Source organism: Aotus nancymaae, unplaced genomic scaffold (genome assembly GCF_030222135.1).
Source record: "Aotus nancymaae isolate 86718 unplaced genomic scaffold, 86718_ANA_hifiasm-v0.15.2.pri h1tg000029l, whole genome shotgun sequence".
NCBI lineage: Eukaryota > Metazoa > Chordata > Mammalia > Primates > Aotidae > Aotus > Aotus nancymaae.
The window spans coordinates 53098661-53120000 of NW_026988442.1; the positions used below are offsets into that span (position 1 = coordinate 53098661).

General features: G+C 40.4%; 2 protein-coding genes across 12 annotated transcripts in view; one reads left to right on the top strand and one right to left on the bottom strand.

The window, feature by feature from the left end:
- The first annotated feature begins 6173 nt into the window (after positions 1–6173).
- Positions 6174–21340, top strand: part of WDSUB1 (WD repeat, sterile alpha motif and U-box domain containing 1) — a 52136-nt gene continuing 36969 nt past the window's right edge. For 2 of the 11 annotated variants that reach the window (XR_002477644.2, XM_012454869.3), the window contains exons 1-4: positions 6182–6314; positions 10079–10493; positions 12619–12803; positions 17126–17218. Coding sequence is in view for 10 of the 11 variants with exons in the window: in XM_012454869.3 (XP_012310292.1) it covers positions 10096–10493; positions 12619–12803; positions 17126–17218 (676 nt within the window). In the remaining variant the exon portion in view is untranslated. Of the gene's footprint in view, positions 6366–6691; positions 6716–7354; positions 9363–10075; positions 10494–12618; positions 12804–17125; positions 17219–21340 lie in introns of those variants that run through there. The other 9 variants (XM_064382729.1, XM_012454866.3, XM_012454865.3 and 6 more) reach the window with 9 other exon arrangements.
- LOC105718997 (small ribosomal subunit protein eS24-like) lies at positions 19441–20190 on the bottom strand. Its single transcript, XM_064382733.1, has one exon. It carries the CDS (start codon positions 19993–19995, stop codon positions 19594–19596), a length of 402 nt encoding a protein of 133 aa, XP_064238803.1. The 5' UTR covers positions 19996–20190; the 3' UTR covers positions 19441–19593.

Here is a 21340-nt window from a genome sequence, read left to right on the forward strand (position 1 = left end):
AGCAGCAAATCCATAGGGTCTGCAGCAACTTGATTCTTATCCTGAGGAAAGAATTCATCCGAGGGACATAAGGCAGAGTGAGAGACCAAGGCAAGTTTTTGAGCAGGAGTGAAAGTTTATTAAGTATTGAAGGGCTGGACGCAGTGGCTCACACCTGTAATCCCAGCACTTTGGGAGGCTAAGGCAGGCAGATCACTTGAGGTCAGGAGTTTGAGACCAGCCCGGGAAGCATGGTGAAACCCTATCTCTATAAAGAAAAAAAAAAACAACCACAAAAATCAGCCAGGCATGGTGGTGTGTGTCTGTAGTCCCAGCTATTCAGGAAGCTGAGGTGAGAGGATTGCTTGAGCCCAGGAGGTCGAGGCTTCAGTAAGCTGTGATCATGCCACTGTACTCTAGCCTAGGCAACAGAGTGAGACCCCGCTTCAAAAAAATTAAAATACAAATAAAATGAAAAGAAAGTAACCAAATTACAAACATATAATTATTTCCCCATAGTAGTAGTTTTCAAATTTTGGACAAATAACTATAACTAACGAATTTGAGTTTAATCCATTTTAAGCAAAGAGACATTGTGTTGGCATATTTCCATTAATAATTTACCGAAGTGATAAGGAAATTGTAAACAATGCAATGTTCCGCCTTTAGTTACTATACTTCTATCTCTCTGGCAGTTATCTAGCTGCAAAACCAGGTACCTCAAAACTTAGTGGTTTAACATAAAATCTGCAACTTGGACAGGGCTTAACAGGAGGGCTCATCTCTGCTTCATATGACATCAGTTTTGGTGGCTCCACTGAGAGTTGGAGGCTGCTCTCACAAGAGGGGTCACTCACAGGGACTGGCTATTAGCTGTGAGCTCAGCCTGGATTGAGGTTTGGGGGTTTCATTCCTCTTCATGTGGGTCTCTTCATGTAGCCTGGGCTGCCTCACTGCAGGGTGGCTGGCTGCTAAGGGAAGGTGACTAAAGAACCATATTGCCTTTTATACCCAGGCTTAGAAGTTGTACAGTGTTCTCTATCACGTGGGGCAGTCTAATGACACACAAATTAAGGGCAAGGGACTCACCCCACCTCTTGAGGGTGAGTGGAAAAGTTTTGGAAGAGCATGTGGGATGGGATATATTGTTGAAGTTATTTTTGAAAAATACAATTTGCTCCATCAGGTATGACATTTTATTACATTCTTTAAAATGTGACAATTGTCTTTCCCTTTTCAAGTTACAAACAAAAAGTAAAACTAAAGGAGTATCTTGATTTTCTGTAGGCAAAAATCAGTCACTTAGTGTGAAAGTCATTAGTGAAAATATGGAGAAATATTAATTCCAGATGACCAGGTTAAAATAGAGACCTAATGTAATTTGGCCAATTAATTCACATAATGTTACAAGATGTCAAAGACTGATAGCATCAAAATATGCATTCTAGACTACAATGGGCAGTCAACTGGAAACAGAATCAGTACTTCTGTAAAATGAACTATTGTTGAATGAATTTGATTTTTCCGTATCTGTAATTTTTTACCTTATGTAATAAAAACCATAAATCTGGAAACAAAAGTATATTTTTTCACAAATTCAAGAATTGAATTATCTGGAACAACAATAATAGTAGTGTCTGAAAATAAAGAATTTGAGAAAATGAGACAGAGTAAGAAAATGAAAACATTTAAATTGCAATTTAAAAATTTCATAAACAGAAGCTGGGAGCAGAGTGGCTCATGCCTGCAATCCCAGCACTTTGGGAGGCCAAGGTGGAAGGATTGCATGAGCCCAGGTGTTGAGACCAGCCTAAGCAACATAGTGAGACCCTGTCTCTATACGAATAAAAATAAAAAATGAGCTGGGGTTTGTGGCTCACGCCTGTAGTCCCAGGTACTCAGGAGGCAGAAGTGGTGGGATCGCTTGAGTCCAGGAATTAGAAAACAAAACAAAAACAAAACCAACAAAACAAAATAAAAATTTCACAAGCAAAAAATATTTCTTGTACCATAAAGGGAGAAAAGGGCACAATGAGAATTTCAAAAATGTTTTTAGTATGTACCAAATACCAAGTTTCATACATGTCATAGTGTTTCTTTCTGGCATTCTTACTTCCAGCCATACGCACATTTTCTGCTGTCAGGCAGTTCTCACTGTACCCAATATACACCATCTCATCCCAACCCTCTGTTTTGTCATTAGGCAGCCCTGGATCTATCTTTCTTCTGTATGGAATTCCACGTGTTTCTAAAGAACTCTACTAATTCTTATTACTTGGTTGGCATACAGGGACTCTGGGTGGTTTAATGAAAAGATGGCCAGTTCGAAGGTGTAAAGTTTATATAATGGCAGAGGATAAAAGGAATTAAGAGAACATTTTATGATGCATTAAATTACACATCACACTCCCAGGCAGAGTTGCAGCTTTCCAGATCCCCAGAGTTCTCTACAAGGAGGTGGCACCGTGGCTGATACCAGGTGTGGAGAGTTAATGGTTGCATCAGCTATGAGATAATCCCTGGGCAATCTGCCAGGATGTTTTTACAAACGTCTTCTGCCGTATAATATACTCACAGAAAAAGGCACATTTCATGTGTTCAGATTGATACAGTTTCGCAAACTAAACACCTCAAGGGAGTTTTTATACCGTGAGCTCTACTCTGTCCAACTATTCTGAAAACTGTGACATTGGGTTTGCCTGTAAATCAAAACAACCTCAATACATGCCTGAGTATTTACTGTGAAACTGGGTATTTCCAAAGCTCATCCCTCAGCCGGCCTAGACTTCAGGTCTATTTAGCACATATTCTTAGGCCCGCTTTTCCAGTTTCACAGGTGCTTCTCATCTCTCCTTTAAGCTCTTGTTTACTCTGAATCACACATTTTAGTAATTGGGGGCTCACTAATTGCTTCACATCTATTCTGTTCCCATTGCAACTTTATTATATGTCCTGCTGAAGCGAGCACTCCCATTGCAACTTTATTTTGACAACATGTATTGCTTACTATTTAATTGAAAAGTTGGTTTTTCTTTAAATATATCATTTAAAATTGTTTTCTTCAAGTAGCATTATTTTAAGGAGCAGAACAAGAAATTAATGACAAAATGGGACTTTTTTCCTTAAATAAGATTTTCTTTGTCTTTTTCCTGGTTTTTTTTTTTTTTTTTTTTTTTTTTTTTCCACACAGTCTGTTGCCAAGGCTGGAGAGCTGTGGCTCAACCTCGGCTCACTGCAACCTCTACCTCCTACCAGTTCAAGTGATTCTCCTGCCTCAGCCTCCTGAGTAGTGGGTATTATAGGCACACACAACCATGTCCAGCTAATTTTTTATTTTTATTAGAGATGGAGTTTCTGCATGTTGGCCAGGCTGGTCTCAAACTCATGACCTCAAATGATCTGCCTGGCTCGGGCTCCCATAGTGCTGGGATTACAGATGTGAGCCACCATGCCCAGCCTTAAATAAGATTTTCAGCAGCTACAGAATTAGGGTGAGGAATCCACAAAACATTCACATCTTTAATATTCCAAGTCAAAGTTCTAACTGCTTTAACACTCTGTCCTCTACCAGTTCACTGTACAAATCTATAAATTCTTATAAATTAATCTTTATAAATTTTGTTTCTATATTATATTGGCCGGATATTTTAGTTAACATCTCCTAAACTGCAAACGTGTTGACTGGAGAGCAGCCTCAATGAGGCCTCTGTCTTTGAAACTGCCTGTCTCTATTGTACTTGAAGTCATGGTGCTAAACTACTGGAAGGTGTAGGCACGGGTTTCTTTTACATATTTTACTTAAAGAATATTATAACCAATTTGGCTTATCAAATTAGTGTAGCTAGAGGCCGAGGCAAGCAGATCATTTGAGGTCAGGAGTTTGAGACCAGCCTGGCCAACATGGTGAAACTCTGTTTCCACTAAAAATACAAAAAAATTAGTGGTGGCGGACGCCTGTAATCCCAGCTACTCAGGAGTCTGAGGCATGAGAATCACTTGAACCCGGGAGGTGGAGGTTGCAGTGAGCTGAGATCGTGCCACTGCACTCCAGCCTGGGTGACAGAGATGGAGTTTGTGAGACTCCATTTCACAAACAAACAAACCCACACATAAATTAGTGTAGATAAAAGAGTATCCCTCAAGTTTGACAAGAAAGGGGAGAGACAGGCACAGCTACATATTGCTAGAGTGTAAACTGTACAACCTCTCAGAAGAGCAGTATGGTAATACTTATTAAAACTGTTTACACCTTTATGCCCAGTAATTTCATTTCCTTTTTCTTTCTTTCTTTTTTTTTTTTGTGAGACAAAGTCTCACTCTATCTCCCGGGCTGGAAGTGCAGTGGTGCCATCTCTGTTCACTGCAACCTTCGCCTCCCGGGTGCAAGCTACTCTCCTGTCTCAGCCTCCTGAGTAGCTGGGATTACATGCGTGTGCCACCACGCCCAGCGACTGTTTTGTATTTTTAGTAGAGACGGTGTTTCGCCATGTTGGCCAGGCTGGTCTCAGATTCCTGACCTCAGGTGATCCACCAAAAGTGGTGGGATTACAGGCGTGAGCCACTGCGCCTGGGTTCCATTTCCTTTTTTTTTTTTTTTTTGAAACGGAGTTTAGCTCTTGAGTACAAATTCATAAATACGGATAAAGATTTATGTATATAATGTGGTAATATATAGAGGCTAAAAGAAAAAAAGATTTTGGTACAAAGACATTTAATCCGCCATTATTTATACTAAGGGCAAAAATGTTAAGGTCATCCAGCAACAGGGAAAATGTTAAATAATTTATACCATTAGGTAGAAAAAAGCTAATGAAATTTTAGACATGGATAAAGCTCATGACACAAGTTTATTCAAAAAGTTTGCAGGACTTTTTGTAAAATTATTGATGTTTTTTCTGAAAGACTGAGAGGAAATGTTATCTCTGAGTGGTGTAATTATTGAACCCGGGAGGCAGAGGTTGTGGTGAGTCGAGATTGCGCCATTGCACTGCAGCCTGGGCAACAAGAGCGAAACTGTCTCCAAAAAAAAAAAAAGTAAAGGTAATTTTTTTTTTTTTTTTTTGAGACAGTCTTGTTCTTGTCGCCCAGGCTAGAGCGCAGTGGCACGATCTCAGCTCACCGCAACCTCTGCCTCCCAGGTTCAAGCGATTCTCCTGCCTCAGCCTCCCAAGTAGCTGGGATTGCAGGCATGTGCCACCACGCCCGGCTAATTTTGTATTTTTAGTAGAGACGGGGTTTCTCCATGTTGGTCAGGCTGGTCTCGAACTGCTGACCTCAGATGATCCGCCCACCTCGGCCTCCCAAAGTGCTGGGATCACAGGCCACCGCGTACCGCCCAATTTCAAATTTAAATGTGACCATTTTAGGTCATTACTCTTCAAAGGTAACTCTGGTTTCCACAGGCTGATATATTTTTAATAGTTCCTCACGGATTAAAAATAAAAGCTGTGTCTTTGATTTTCATCTGAACATAGTCCTACACTATGTCGTGCATTTAGTTAACAAGTGGTAACTTGCCTAGGAACTTTTTCCTGGATAATTTTTATCTCAAAAAGGACTGGCAGGGCCACTTTGTAGTTAATGACACACGGAAACCAGTCTACCGTGAGCCACTGGGGCGCACTGGCAAAGGCTTCTAGCGAGCTCAGGATACCCACCCAGCGGCAGGGCTGGGGCCCGTGGCAGGCAGCCTGCCCTGGAGGGACCTCTGGGGAAACCCGAGCGCGGAGGCGAGGGCAGAAGACGCCAAGTCAGGGACCGCCGAGGGTGGCCAAACAGAGAAGGCCAATCAGGGAGACCGGCCTCGGAGAACAGAGGCAGTGCAGGGTGGAGAACTGGAGAAAGAGGTAAAAACTTTCAGCAGGGATGGCCGAACTGTCGATGCAATGCCCGTTTAAAACGACGTTTTAGGCTGTCACTAGGCCTTGCGACCGCAACTTTAGCAACACAGAAAGAATTGCGACGTTGGGCTCTTTCCAAGTCTTAGCTCACCCTGACTCTAGAGTCAGAAGCCAGGTAGGACCTTGCAATCCGGGCGGAAGGGCGCGCAGGCGCCGCCTCACTGGCCAGCCCGGGGGCGGGGACTGTTCCCTGCGTTCTGGATCTCCGCCGGCGTGAGGAAGGCGGGGCCTGTTTCCTTTGCTTTGGGTCTCGGAGGGCGTGCGGAGGGCGGGGCCTGTTTCCTCCCCTCTGGGTCCCGGCGGGCCTTAGCCAGGCGGGGCCTGTTCCCTTCGCCCTAGGTGTCCGCCAGCGCCCACCCCGGCTGCCTCATCTGCGCGGCACGTGACCCGACGCTTGAGGGCAAGATCCCGTGCGGCCCCGGATGTGAGTCGCAGGTAGGTGAGAGCGGCCGTGCCCACGGCCCGGCTCAGCGGTGGCGGCGGCAGGTGGGGGAGAGACTGGGTTCTGCCGGCGGAGCCTCCTCGCGCGGAGCTTTTGAACCTTCCGCTTGCTGGTTCTAACCGCGCAGTAGGGAACGGTCGGGACCTTGAGTGCGGCGAGGCGCGGTTCGTGCACCCTTGCCCCGGGGCTACGGCGCGCGTGCCGGCGTCGGGCGGAAGGAAGCCCCCTGCGGGGTGAGCTTCCTCCGGGGCCGCCCTCCTGCCTGGGGTCGCTCAGTCAGCAGAGGCCCGGCCGCTCTGAGTGGGGCACATTCCTGGTCATTTTGTGAGAGGGGTGTTACTCGCGGGCTTTATTTTGGGAGCGTTGGGCACTTTTCGGGTTTGCTTTGGATGAGGTGAGATGCGTGTGTTGACGCTGGCCGGCTGACCTGGCGTGCCCGGGGATTCACTGTTCGCATGACAGCCGAGGCCCGAGGGAACGGCCACACCCCCAGGCAGGTCCTAGGTAGGCCGGAGAGCCTTTTCAGAACAGACTGTTCAGCTGTCGGTGGCTTCTGTGCTTCCCACTGAATGCCCTGGAACTGCAAAGGGAGCTGAGTGCCGCCGCCGAGGGCTGGAAGCCGAAGTTTGTTAGGAAAATCACCTGTGCGCACTTGCTTAGTTGGGATTTGCGAGCTCTCCAGAAAGCACCACCTGGTCTTGATTGTTTTCAGAACAACAGTACAGGGATAGTCTACTAGAAATTTTCGTGTTTGTTTTTTAGGCTTTATTGGAGTTTATGTTCGAAGAAAAGAGGCTGAACTTACTCTAAAAGGATAAGATGAAGATGGGGAAAGGCATGCTAATATGTCTTAATAGTTGTTTGATTGATGGGGTCTTGCTCTGGTGCCCAGGCTAGAGTGCAGTGGTGCAATCACAGCTCACTACAGGCGTCACCTCCAGGGCTCAAACGATGATCCCACCTCAGCCTCCTGAGTAACTGGGACTACCTACAGGTGCTTGCGGCCACACCCAGCTAATTCTTTATTTTTATTTTTGTAGAGATGAGGTCTTGCTTTGTTGCCCAGACTGGTCTCAAACTCTTGGGCTCAAGCATTCCTCCCGCCTCAGCCTCTCAGGTAGCTGAGACTACAGGTGCTTGCCACCATACCCAGCTAATTATTTTTATTTTTGGAGAGTTGGGGTCTTGCTTTGTTACCCAGACTGGCCTCAAATTCCTGGGCTCAAGCGTCGGTGTTGGGTTCCCGAAGTGCTGGGACTACGAGTGTGTGCCACGGCGTCCAGACCGTTTTTATTTGTTTGTTTGGGTAGAGGTATTTCCATAAATAAGACTAGGACAAAGGATTATCAATTTTACAAGTCAAGGTTATACCTCTCCCTTTCAGAGCTGATTCTACCTCACTCTATACCAGTTTTCCTGTGTCAGGTGTGTGTGTGTGTGTGTGTGTACATATATATATATATTAGTTTTGGTAGATTTTCTAACCATTTCATATTACATATGGATTATTTAAAGGCTGGAACTCAATTGGGCTTGAACAAAATAAATATTCAACATATATTTATTTAAGTATATTAGGTGCCTGACAGTTTTACGTGCTGTGGATACAGAAATGAGCAAGATGGCAAAGTACCTACTCCTTTGGAATTTACATCCTAGTTGGAGGAGACAATTTAATAAATATCCGATGCTGGTGGCAATTGCTGTATTGAGACTATAGCTGTACTAGCCTAGAGAGTGAGTGGCTACTTTAGGGAAACCGTCTGAGGAGAGACACTGAAATTGAGATATGAATGATAAATAGGATACCAAGAGCAGAGGGAAGAGCATTTCAGCTCAAGAAAACGGCTTTATGGAGACGGAAGACTGGCCAAGGAGGCTGGAAGGAAGAGAGGGAGAGTGGCTAGAGTTGAGATCTGAGAAGTGGCAGATAGGAATCAGATTATATAGGGCTTTGTTTGCCGTGGTTAGGAGTTTGATTTTACTCTTAATTTGTAAATTTGTTCTTGTGTGGTCTGGCTAAGTTCACTTTTTGACTCTTACTTAGGTTTTCTTTTTTTGGTTTCCTTGAGTCATTCAGAGGTGGTTCCTCACCTCAAGTCTTTGTGTAAGTCTACTCTTTATCAGACAGGATGACAAACCATAATAGGATAGCTTTCAACATGGCCACTTACTAATCAATTTCCAATGAGACTTTTGTTGGTTTTTTTTTTTTTTTGAAATGGAATTTCGCTTATGTTGCCCAGACTGGAGTGCAATGACACGATCTCAGCTCACTGCAGCCTCTGCCTCCTAGGTTCAAGTGATTCTCCTGCCTCAGCCTCCTAAGTAGTTGGGATTACAGGCATGTGCTACCACACCCAGCTAATTTTGTATTTTTAGTGGAGTCAGGTTTCTCCATGTTGGTCAGTCTGGTCTTGAACTGTTGACCTCAGGTGATCCATCTGCCTCAGCCTCCCAAAGTGCTGGGATTACAGACATGAACCACCACACCTGGCCTGTTGTTTTTTAAAGAGCAAATTCTACAGTTTCATTTGAAAGGGGGAGCAGATACCCTTGTCTTCATCTTGTGGAAGGAGCAGCTAAGATGGTTTATTAATATAGAAAATACTTTTTGAACTGAGATGAGCAGATCTGGAATGGGATATTGTTGAGAACTCCTTATGAGAAAGGCTTTAAAGGCAAAATAAATACCTTAGGTTTTGAAAGCTCAACATCAAATCAGTTTGAAGTTATTTGACAAGGTTCTTTTTGAGGAGTTGTGGAAATTTATTGGTATGGCAATGGTGGTTGTGAGAAGCAGAGGTTATAGTCTTATAGATTCTTTTTTTCTGTTTAAATTCTTCTTATCCCAGGTAACAGGTTATCCTTTAAAAGAGAGCTCCCTTGGCCGGGCGAGGTGGCTCACACCTATAATCCCAGCACTTTGGGAGGCCGAGGTGGGCGGATTACTTGAGGCCAGGAGTTCAAGACCAGCCTGACCAACATGGGGAAACCTCATCTCTACTAAAAATACAAAAAATTAGCTGGACATCATGCTGGTATGCTTGTAATCCCAGCTACTCGGGAGTCTGAGGTGGGAGAATCACTTGAACCCGGGAGGCGGAGCTGAGAACATGCCACTGCACTTGCTTCTGGGCAACAGAGTGAGACCCTGTCTCAAAAAACAAATGAAACAGAGCTCCCAGTCCCCAGGGCTGAGGACTGGTACCAATTGTGGCCTGTTAGGAAGTGGGCTGCATAGTAGGAGGTGAGGGCACAGGTGAACTCCATGCCTTGTCAGATCAGCTGCTGTGTTAGATTTTCTTTTTCTTTTTCTTTTTGAGACAGTGTCTCGCTCTGTCACCCAAGCTGGAGTGCAGTGGCACAACCTTGGCCCACTGCAACCTCCACCTCCCTTCAGGGGATTCCTCTACTTCAGCCTCCTGAGTAGCTGGGGCTATAGACATCCACAAACCCCATTGTGAACTGCACATGTGAGGGATCTAGGGTGTGTGCTTCTTATGAATCTAATGCCCCACAATCTGAGGTAGAACTGTTTCATCCTGAAACCATCCCCAGTACCCCAGTCCAGGGAAAAGTTGTCTTCTATGAAACTGGTTCCTGCTGCCACAAAGGTTAGGGACCATTGCTTTAAAATGTTGATGTAGAAGCTTTCATTGAGCAAATTTTAAAATGTTGGCCTTTTTATATTGATTCAAATTGTATTTATATGATTCCTAGAATGAAATAACCTTTATCTGCTTAAAAATTTCAGGCTGTTTTACTCAGAACATGGTGAAACTAATTCACACATTAGCTGACCATGGTGATGACGTCAACTGCTGTGCCTTCTCCTTTTCCCTCTTGGCTACTTGCTCCTTGGACAAAACAATTCGCCTGTACTCGTTAAGTGACTTTACTGAACTGCCACACTCTCCGTTGAAGTTTCACACCTATGCTGTCCACTGCTGCTGTTTCTCCCCTTCAGGACATATTTTGGCATCGTGTTCAACAGATGGTACCACTGTCCTATGGAATACTGAAAATGGACAGACGTTGGCAGTGATGGAACAGCCTAGTGGCAGCCCTGTGAGAGTTTGCCAGTTTTCCCCAGACTCCACATGTTTGGCCTCAGGGGCAGCTGATGGAACTGTGGTTTTGTGGAATGTACAGTCGTACAAGTTATATAGGTATGGATATTTAAATTCTCCCTTTTTAATTCTGTTGAGTGGGTGAGCTTAAAAAAAAGCTGAAAGCAAAATATTTTGATATTCTGCACAGTCCAAGTGATGTGGAAAAAAAGAAAAAAAATTTTAATGACCCTAGGAAGCCAATAGTTTTCAGGTAGCACAAGGAAAAATACTTTAACTGGCCTTCTAAAGGTCAAAATCCCAGAGAGATGTTTAATATAATTCTTAGAGTAGATTTGTTTAGCTCTGAGAGTTTTACATTTCCAATCTTCAAATTAAGAGTTAATCTTATTAGACTTCTATGGATTTTTTTTTTTTTTACTGTAAGAGTTAAGCAAAGAAAGCAGTATTTTGAATAAGGTTCAGTAATTTTAGGCTTTATTTTTGTCACTTGTGGTTTAAGTGTTTTCTTTTTTTTTTGAGACAGAGTTTCCCTCTTGTTGCCCAGGATGGAGTAGAATGGCACGATCTCAGCTCACTGCAACTTTTGCCTTCTGGATTCAAGCGATTTTCCTGCCTCAGCCTCCCAAGTAGCTGGGATTACAGGCACCTGTCACCATGCCCAGCTAATTATTTTGTATTTTTAGTAGAGACGAGGTTTCACCATGTTGGCCAGGCTGGTCTTGACCTCCTGACCTCAGGTGATCTGCCTGCCACGGCCTCCCAAAGTGCTGGGATTACAGGTATTAGCCTTCGTGCCTGGCCCAAGTGTTTTCAATAATAAAGTAATAGTAGGTAAGACTCACCTAAGAGAAACAGTTATTTCTCTGACTGCAGTTCTTGCTGGGCGCATGACCAAGCCCAGAAGAAAGAACCTCAGGCCTGGTGTGGTGGTGATGTATTATTTATCATTTCTTTAAAAAAAAAAACATACTCATCTGAAAAACTCTTTGGGGAAAAAAATCAATTAATTTACATTAGTAATGTTGTCTTGCAATTTACCAACATTAAAACTATTCACATTTATTTACATTGTGGCAAAATATACATAACAAAAGTTATCATTTTTATTAGCTAGGTGTGGGTGGCGTGTGCCTGTAGTCCTCACTACTCCAGAGTCTGAGGTGGGAGGATTGTTTGAACCCAGGAGTTTGAGGCTGCAGTGAGCTAGGATTACACTACTGTACTCCAGCCTGAGTGACTGAGTGACCCTGTGTCAAAAAAAAAAGTTACCATTTTTACGTTAACACTTAGATGACATTAAGTACATTTTAAAAACTGTGTGCTTTTAAGTGTTAAAATAGCCTAGTGTACCTCCCCCTCTTAGCCCCCAACATCTTTCAGAGCACAAATGCCATTTGGTGACAACTGCTGCTCATTTAAGCTCAGGTCTTTGAAGAAGGTGATGTGTTTTAAGTAGTGTTAATGAACACTTAGGCCAAATATCTTTTGTATATGCATGAAATCCAGCTGTCAGCTAAGGAACCTTTTCACTTACCTCATGACGGCTTCTGACTCTATAGCATAACTATCCCTAAAGTATGTAATTAATTGTGTATAAATGACAGATACCCTGCTGGATGGGACAGTGCATTAATTATTGGGTTTTTAATAGCTTATTTTTCTTAATTGAGCAAATACTAATATCTTCAGCACAGCGCCTCTCTGTCTTCCTAACATAATTTTAACTCGCTCACTGCATTTTCCTTTCATAAATAATTTATATGTGAAGACTTCACTGTTGCTTCTGGGTAATTTTAATACAGACATTGAAAGTACTTTTGACTCCAGTAACATGTTTTCCAATAAAAATAGTTTTATCTTACCTTTTAAAAAAAAATACGGCTGTAGTTGATGTTGCTTGTCATTGCTTTTCTGGTTAAGTTTATGCTGATTTGCCCTGTGGAAAAATATGAAGATAACGTGGACTTTGTAATTTAGGCTTGAACATACTAGTTAAAATGTTGAAAGGAGGATGTTTAAATCCTCCCTTGCTTTTACAAAGTATATCTCTGTTTATAGCATATAAATGATACTTTATTTCTGTAGGCATCAATTTTCCTTTCTCTTTAGTTCTGTGATAGCCATTTATTCTCTTTTCACTGTATCAAGCTGCTGTTAGAGACTGTGGTATAAAGTAAAGGGTACTCTGAAATGAAAACCCACTTTTTTGCTTTTATTTCAGATGTGGTAGTGTTAAAGATGGCTCCTTGGTGGCCTGTGCATTTTCTCCTAATGGAAGCTTCTTTGTCACTGGCTCCTCATGCGGTGATTTAACAGTGTGGGATGATAAAATGAGGTGTCTGCATAGTGAAAAAGCACATGATCTTGGAATTACCTGCTGCAATTTTTCTTCACAGCCAGTTTCTGGTTGGTTATTTTTTTCTTTTAAGCACTAGAAATTCATATTTGTAATTTGTGCTATATACGACTTTTCATTCTTGTATTTTTATGTTGTCATTAGTAAAGTGAGGAGCCCTCTTAATTTATTCCTGTAAAGGGATTATCCTTCTCTCCTTTTTGACCAAAATGAAATTATAAAAACAATGAGAAAAATTACTTTAAAAAAATTTTTCATTTTTGTGTCTCTGAGTTTCCTACAAGAAAATTACATTCTTTATTATATGCAGGTGGAATCTGCTGTGATTATATGTGACTGAAATTGGAACAACAGATTCAGATTCTTTGGATATGACAATTTAGAGGACCTAACCCTATTGGTATAATTGCAATAAAAAAAAAACTATATTGATATTCAAATTGAAATGTAAACTTTAAAAATTGGAAATAGAAGCTATGTTTTACATTTACTAATTTAATCTTCCAAAAGCTAAATTTATAAAATAAGATGTTTGCCAACAATTAATTTTTTAGAAGGAAACAAAACTCCTGAATATAGTCTCTTGGTTTTAAATAGGTACAGTGAATTGAAAAGTTCTTTCTTTAAAATTTTCATTTTCCATGTTAGAATGGGAGTTCTGTAGCTTTTGTACCCTGCATTCTTGTTGCCAGACCCATTTTATTTTATTTTATTTTTATTTATTTTATTTTTTTTTGAGACGGAGTTTCGCTTGTTACCCAGGCTGGAGTGCAATGGCGCGATCTTGGCTCACCGCAACCTCCGCCTCCTGGGTTCAAGCAGTTCTCCTGCCTCAGCCTCCCAAGTAGCTAGGACTACAGGCGTGCACCACCACACCCAGCTGCCAGACCCATTTTATCCATAGCAACATAATGCAAGCCACTTAGGAAAATTTAAAATGTTCTAGTAGTAGATGAAATTAACTTTAATAATATATCCCAACATATCTATAATGTAATTTCAATAATAATAAAAATTAATAAGATATTTTATCTTTTGTACTAAGTCTTTGAAATCTGGTGTGTATATTATAGATAGCACATTTCAATTTGGACTAGCTGCATTTCAAGTCTTTGGTCCACACATGGCTAGTCAGTGCCTCATTGGACAAAACAGGTCCAGAGAGTAGACAGGATGGTTTTGGTATTCCCTCGTTTTCAGGCCCATCAATGGCTTAAGGTATGGTTAAGATAAATCCCAAAAGCAAAACATGTTCTGCTTCCTCCTAATCTCATGTTGCTCTTGGCCTCATGCATTTTTTTTTTGCCACATTGACCTTCTTTCATTCCTGGAATGTTTCTAAGATATTTCCAGTTGTTTTATGTGCAGACCCTTTACTTGGTTTGCTGTTATATCCTTTAGAATTTGGCTGAAAAATCACTAAAGATGAGCCTCTCCTGCTCTTAACCCCTGCACTAAGTATAATTTTGGTAAAATCTTTTATTTGCATACTTTATTTTTCTTTTACAGTACTAAGTATCAGAATTTTTAATTATATATTTATATGGATAATATTTAATGGTGTTTTTCCTATTAGCTTGTAAGCTCCAGGCAGGCAGAGCCTGGGTCTCTTTTCTTCACCATGCCTGATATAAAGAAGGCCTTGAAGTGTACATTGATGAGTAAGATTCCTTTTAATGATTTGCTGAAATAATAGATTTTCTTTTCATAAACCCATTCTTATGTTGAACTCCTTTCCTAATTTAATTAAGGCAATTCTTCTTTTAATATATTGTTCTGTGCTATTTTATTCAAAAAACAGCTTGTAACAAACAAGCCATTGCTTCCATTTCTGTGGTACCTTCTCCACATCTTGTAGGCACTCAATGAATCTGGTGAATTATGTAAGTGTGAAGAGATCCACGTTCCTTTTTTGGTTCTAAATGATCTGAAGATAGATTTCCAATGAAAATACTGTTATATTAGTTAATATTAGAATAAAAATAAGGGCTTTTTTGTCCTTCGTTTAGAAAGATTGGCAGCTTGTGGGGTCGTGAAAGGCTCACTAAACCAGACAGAGAATTCTAGATGAGATTCTGAAATGATATCCACATCCTCACCCTGCCTTTACAACGTATTATACACTTCTCTTGGTATAATTTTAATCTATGTGCCTTCTTTAGTTCCTTTAGTGTTTCTGTTGAAATATATATTAACCTTATGAGTAAATTCCCTGAAACAAATTGATATATGCTTTAAAGTGATTATTGTAAGAATTTGTGGGAACAACTGTATTTATTTAGAAGATAAAATATATAAATTTAATTTGGTATCTGTTAATATCTGTAAATACTTATGACATATTGACTCATCTTGTGACATTTTGCTGAAATAAGGAAAAATAATCCTGTTGGCACCTGAGAAGAAATGATCAGTTCTCTGCAGTTTTTAAATGATAAAATGTGGGTTAGATTATTATGATAATTTAAATATTTTTCATGAAGAAAAGTATGTTTCTAAATATTATATTTACATATTGAACATAGGCACATTTTAAGCTGTATAATTTGTCTTAGCTGAATTTTCACTACTTACAGAACTTCAGAATTCAAAGGATTATTTAGTTAAGGAACAATGAAAAAAATAGGTTTGCTAATCAGGTCTAATACCTAAATATTTTGCTCTCAGCCATTTCTTTTTTTTTTTTTTTTTTTTTTTTTTTTGAGACGGAGTTTCGCTCTTGATACCCAGGCTGGAGTGCAATGGCGCGATCTCGGCTCACCGCAATCTCCGCCTCCTGGGTTCAGGCAATTCTCCTGCCTCAGCCTCCTGAGTAGCTGGGATTACAGGCACGCGCCACCGTGCCCAGCTAATTTTTTGTATTAGTAGAGACGGGGTTTCACCATGTTGACCAGGATGGTCTCGATCTCTTGACCTCGTGATCCACCCGCCTCGGCCTCCCAAAGTGCTGGGATTACAGGCTTGAGCCACCGCGCCCGGCCGCTCTCAGCCATTTCTTGAATAAAATGTTTTCCCTTAAAAAGAAAATGATTATCAGGAATTGCTTGTATCCCTCAAGATCTCTCTTAGAAAGGATACATTTTGGGTAAACCTATGCTGCAAAATAAACAAATGCTATTGAAATATGGAAGTCACATGGAGTTAGAAAAGCTTTCAGTGAAATGGAATTTAATTTGTTGTTTGCTAATAAAATGTACTTCTAAAGAGGCAGAGTCTATAGAAAAAAATTTACATGCCTAGGTGTATACATTTGTTAAATTTTATATACTGAACATTCGTTAAGCCGGAGTGCCATTTTAAGATGGATATTAGATTTCTGTTTTGGAGACAGGGTCTTGCTTTGTCATCCAGGCTGGAGTGCAGTGGTGTGATCGTAGCTCACTGCAGCCTCAAACTCCTGGGCTCAAGGGGATCCCCTGCCTCCTCCTCCTAAGTAGCTACAATTACAGGTGTGTGCCACCACACCTGGCTAATTGAAAAAAAAAAATTCTAGAGACAGTGTCTTCATGTTTCCCAGGCTGGTCTCAAACTCCTGGCCTCAGCCTCCCAAAATGCTGAGATTACAGACTTCAGCCACCATACCCAGCCTCGATTTCTTAATTGTGCTTTACTGTGTATGAGTGCCAAAACTTACTTGATGAAACTACGTGTAATATTAGGTGCAACTTGTGTAAAAGTGCATTGATGATATCAATATTTACATTATCCAAAATTGTTTACGAACTTAGTAGATGTATAATAATACACTAGAATTAAGAAAGTGTAAAGTAATAGGACTTTTGTGACACCACTTAACTGATTACTTTCCCTAAATAGTATAATATTTTTAACCAAATGGAGTGAATTGATGTTATTTTTTTATAACTATAATTCTAGCCTTTGCCTTGATTAAATAAAACGGAAAAAAATTCCCATTATTATTCCATGTGAACTATGGACCAGGCTTTTGAGAATTGACATGACCTTAAAAGAAGGTTGGGAATGATTAAACAGTTAACATTCTTACCGTAACTGAGTTTTCTTCCTAATTTTTCCCATCAATCCTAGCCTCATAGACTCTTAAAATTGAGTTAGAAGATGCTCTGTTTAATGGCTCAATATTGGTTCTTGCAGCCTTGAATTATATTCTTTGAGAAAGGTAAATAAAAGGTATTTTATTGTAGCAACTTGTGGACTAAAGTTATAATCCTGTATAGTAGCTAGTTTAAAAGAAATTCTTTAACCAACATTTTGTTAAATGGTGTTAAGTTAACTAATAACTTGTGAACATGGTTTAAATGAGTAGAATTAACAGATCTCAGTATAAGAAATGGAAATTTTTGCAGTTTAAGTGATTTACAAATTCTCTGTATTTATTTTTAACAAATTTTAGATGGAGAACAAGGTCTTCAGTTTTTTCGATTGGCATCATGTGGTCAGGATTGTCAAGTCAAAATTTGGGTTGTTTCTTTTACCCATATCTTTGGTATGTATGCAAAGTAGCACATCTCTGAAATTATTTGTGATCTGATTAAAATTTCTATTTTATCTTTTTACTTAACTGTGGGTATCTAAAAGTGAGTATAACAATATGGTTTAAGAAACTTTTAATCGGCCGGGCGCGGTGGCTCAAGCCTGTAATCCCAGCACTTTGGGAGGCCGAGGCGGGTGGATCACAAGGTCAAGAGATCGAGACCATCCTGGTCCACATGGTGAAACCCCGTCTCTACTAATACAAAAAATTAGCTGGGCACGGTGGCGCGTGTCTGTAATCCCAGCTACTCAGGAGGCTGAGGCAGGAGAATTGCCTGAACCCAGGAGGCGGAGGTTGCAGTGAGCCGAGATCGCGCCATTGCACTCCAGCCTGGGTATCAAGAGCGAAACTCTGTCTCAAAAAAAAAAAAAAAAGAAACTTTTAATCAAAGTAACACACATGATTTAAAAATCAGATGCTCATTGCTGTTCATGACCTCACCTATACCACTGCCATACACATTTCTGCACAGCAGTGGTGACGACTTTGCACTTGGTTTCAACCCCTTTGGTGGTTTTCACAGTTTACATTATTTATATCACTATTTTAAAAAAAATTTATTCACTGTAGTTACTGCTTTTTGATAGTGTGTGGGTCTTTTTCCATCCATTGTACTATTCCATCAGGTGACCCTTTCAGTCAGAAAGCTTATCTTGTGCAGCTTTGGAATAAAGTATTCTGTTATGTTATTTCTTTAATAATTCCTTCTCTGTTTTTCTCTCTTTTCACAACTTCCATTAATTGAGTGTTAGACCTCCTGAATTGATCCCTGCGCCACGCACCCCTGCCAGATTTCTCTCTCTTTTCTTGTACTTTAGGAAAAAATTTCTCTGCTTTTTCTCTTAACCTTTTTTTGAATCTTTTATCTCAATCGTATTTTCAAATTCTAAAAGCTTACCATCTTCTTTGTTTCATTTTTGTAGTGTCCTTTATAAATGTAAGATCTCAGAACTCTGAGGATGTCATTTAGGAGTTTCTTGCTTTAAGTTCCCTTCTGTTTTCTGATCCGTTTGCAGTTGGGACCCCTTTTTGCTTAGTATTCTGTTTTCATTTAAGAATTAGACAATAATGTCTAGAAGCTCTGTGCACAGGGATGGTTTGTTATTGCTGGCTTCCCTTTAGGATGAGGAGGTGGGTGGTTGGCCTTTCTGGGTGAGGGGTTGGGGACTTAGCGAATGGATACTCTGTCACCGTAGAGCTTCCCAGGCAGTTAGTGTTTTTTGAAAAGTTTCACTGGGGATAAGTGCTTGGCTTTTGTGCAGCATACTAAGGGTGAAATTGGGGAGGGATTGGAGGTGGACGCCGAATGGTCTATATATAGTCAGTCAGTTCATTTTTCTCTTTTCAGGTCTATGTCTGTGTCATTCTAATTTTCCTTTTTCCTGGCTATTGGTATTCTGGAACCTTGAGGTATTTTCTTCCTCCCCACCCCACCTCCTCTCCCTGGTCTTGCCCTGGCTAATTTTAAAATTTTTTTATAGAGAGAATCAAAGTTTGTTGCTCAGGATGGTCTCGAACTCCTGGCCTCAAGTGATCCTCTCACCTTGGCCTCCCAAAGTGGTAGGATTACAGGTGTGAACCGCTGTGCTTGGCCAGCCTTGGGGTGTTTTCTAGGGCAGAATAACTTTCTTCTTGGCTGTACCCCAATCTCTTTGCACTCTGGGCTGTTACTCTTTTATACTTGCTCATTAACCTGTTTTCTGCCTTCCCAAAGTTGATTTCAGTTTCTGGTTTGCGATGCCCCTCTTCCCACTCTCTTTTTCAGTGTACATTTCTATCTTTATTAATTCTGTCATTGATGCTTTCATGGGGAATCTGAAATTTTGTGGTCATCTTGATTCATTCAGGAGCCTCAAAATATTATTATTTGTTACCTAATAAGCTTCAGTTAAATCACAAATGACCTTTTTGTTATTCATAATTATGCTAGTGTATAGTGTATAGACAGGAGCCTTTTATCAGGAAATAAATATATTCCTTTTTTGATGGAAATGTAGTTATTTATTGCTTATTAGGTTTTATTTAGTAGTTATTTTAACGTCTGACATACTGTGAGGATAAGAGTTTACTTCTGTGGTTGATCCCACCTCTTCTGCTTGTTTTCTTTTACCAGAAATAAAATTCTGATAAGAAACTGTAAGTACATTCGTGTGTGTGGGAGTTCTAAAAACAACATATCTTTAATAATTGTTCTAAAGTAAAGCCTTTCACATGTTTACTGGAAAATATTTTGACACTGACTTTTTTTTTTCACATGAAAGTTTTTAGTTTATTAAGCTTCTCGTGAAAAGTCCACAGTGGCCATAGATAACATCATTGCAGCACCTTTACTCCTTCGGCTTTTTGCCAGCACCAACATTGGCCTTTGCAGTCCCCCTGACTTTCTTCATTCTGTTCTTGCGTTCCTTTCGTTGCTTTCTTGAGGTCTTTTTCTTCTCGTACAGGCCATGTCTTGCAAGTCTATGTTTGGGTTCATTTTTCTTTGCGTAATCGAGGGAATCATAAATCATGCCAAAGCCAGTTGTCTTGCCACCACCAAAATGAGTTCTGAATCCAAATACAAAGATGACATCCGGTGTGGTCTTGTACATTTTGGCTAGTTTTTCCTGAATTTCTGTCTTAGGCACTGTTGCCTTCCCGGGGTGAAGGACATCAGTGACCATTTGTTTCCTCTGAAGTTGTCGGTTGGTCATGAACTTTCTAGTGCGGATAGTTACTGTGTCGTTCATGATGGCGGCCTATCCTTAGCTGGGGAGGAAAAGAGCGACACTGACTTTTTAACAAAAACATACATGACAGTTGATAAATGTGCGGTTAAAATCTTTTCATAAGGCTTGGCGTAGTGGTTCATACGTATAATCCCAGCACTTTGAGAGGCTGAGGCAGGAGGATCACTTGAGGTCAGGAGTTCAATACCAGCCTGGCCAATGTGGTGAAACCCTGTCTTAACAAAAATACAAAAATTAGCCAGGTGTGGTGGTGTACACCTGTAGTCCTAGCTACTCGGGAGGCTGAGGCAGGAGAATTGCTTGAACCCAGGAGGCAGAGGTTGCAGTGAGCCGAGATTGCACCACTGCACTCAAGCCTGGATGACAGAGCGAGACTCTGTCTCAAAAAAAAAAATGATAAAAATAAAACCTTTTCATAAAGCATTTATCACCATTTGTACCTTATCATTTGCTTATTTGTAGAGAGGAGTAGAGACATAAGGGTCTTACAACTTGAGGACATAACCTAGTCTTATGGTTGTATTAACATTTTATAGTGTTAATTTGGTTTGCAACTTAATATGCTTGCTTTGTTTGATTAATGGTGCCTACTTATTGCTCTGTTCCCCGTTAGAATTAAAGCCTTTTGAAGTTCATCATTATATTTCTGGCACTTAGCACAGTGCCTTTAGTGTGTGTCTCTGCTCTCCCAGATAAAAATATATTTTTTTCTTGTTTTAAGCTTCAAACTTTTACTTACTCTGATTACCCTTTTCTTTAGTTAAATGCTTATTATTCTCACTAAGACGTTTAACACTTCAAAAAGGGTTTTATTGTGTCTGATGTAGTTATAAATTTCACTTGTGTATTTCCTTTTCCTTCCCCCAACCCCTGCCAATTTCTTAATATTTATTTTCATAGGTTGTCACCAAAATATATTGAATTCCCTCAGTTTACTTTTAAAATAGTTGTGATATTTATGCTTAGTAATTCTAAAAGCATAAAAAGGATTTTAGTGTTATACTTTGTAGGAGTGTTATATTTTATAAAGATAATATTGGAATTACAGGATGTGTAAATTACCGTTGATTATTTTTATTTACAGAATGAGAAAATATTTTAAATGCCAGATTTTAAAAAATATAAGCATTTTTTTAAAGTCTTTTGGGCAATTGGCATATTTTGTTTTTATGAGACACTAAAACTGTGGTATAGTTTAAATGTTTAAAACTTTCCATAGTATGAAATTACCCCACCTAGCCTTTGTTGAGCTCATTTTTTAAATCCATTACTGAGCTTTTGAAATGTGAGACAGAGTACCAACACAAGAAGCCATGTTTGCTCCTTTCTGCTTGCCAGCGTAATT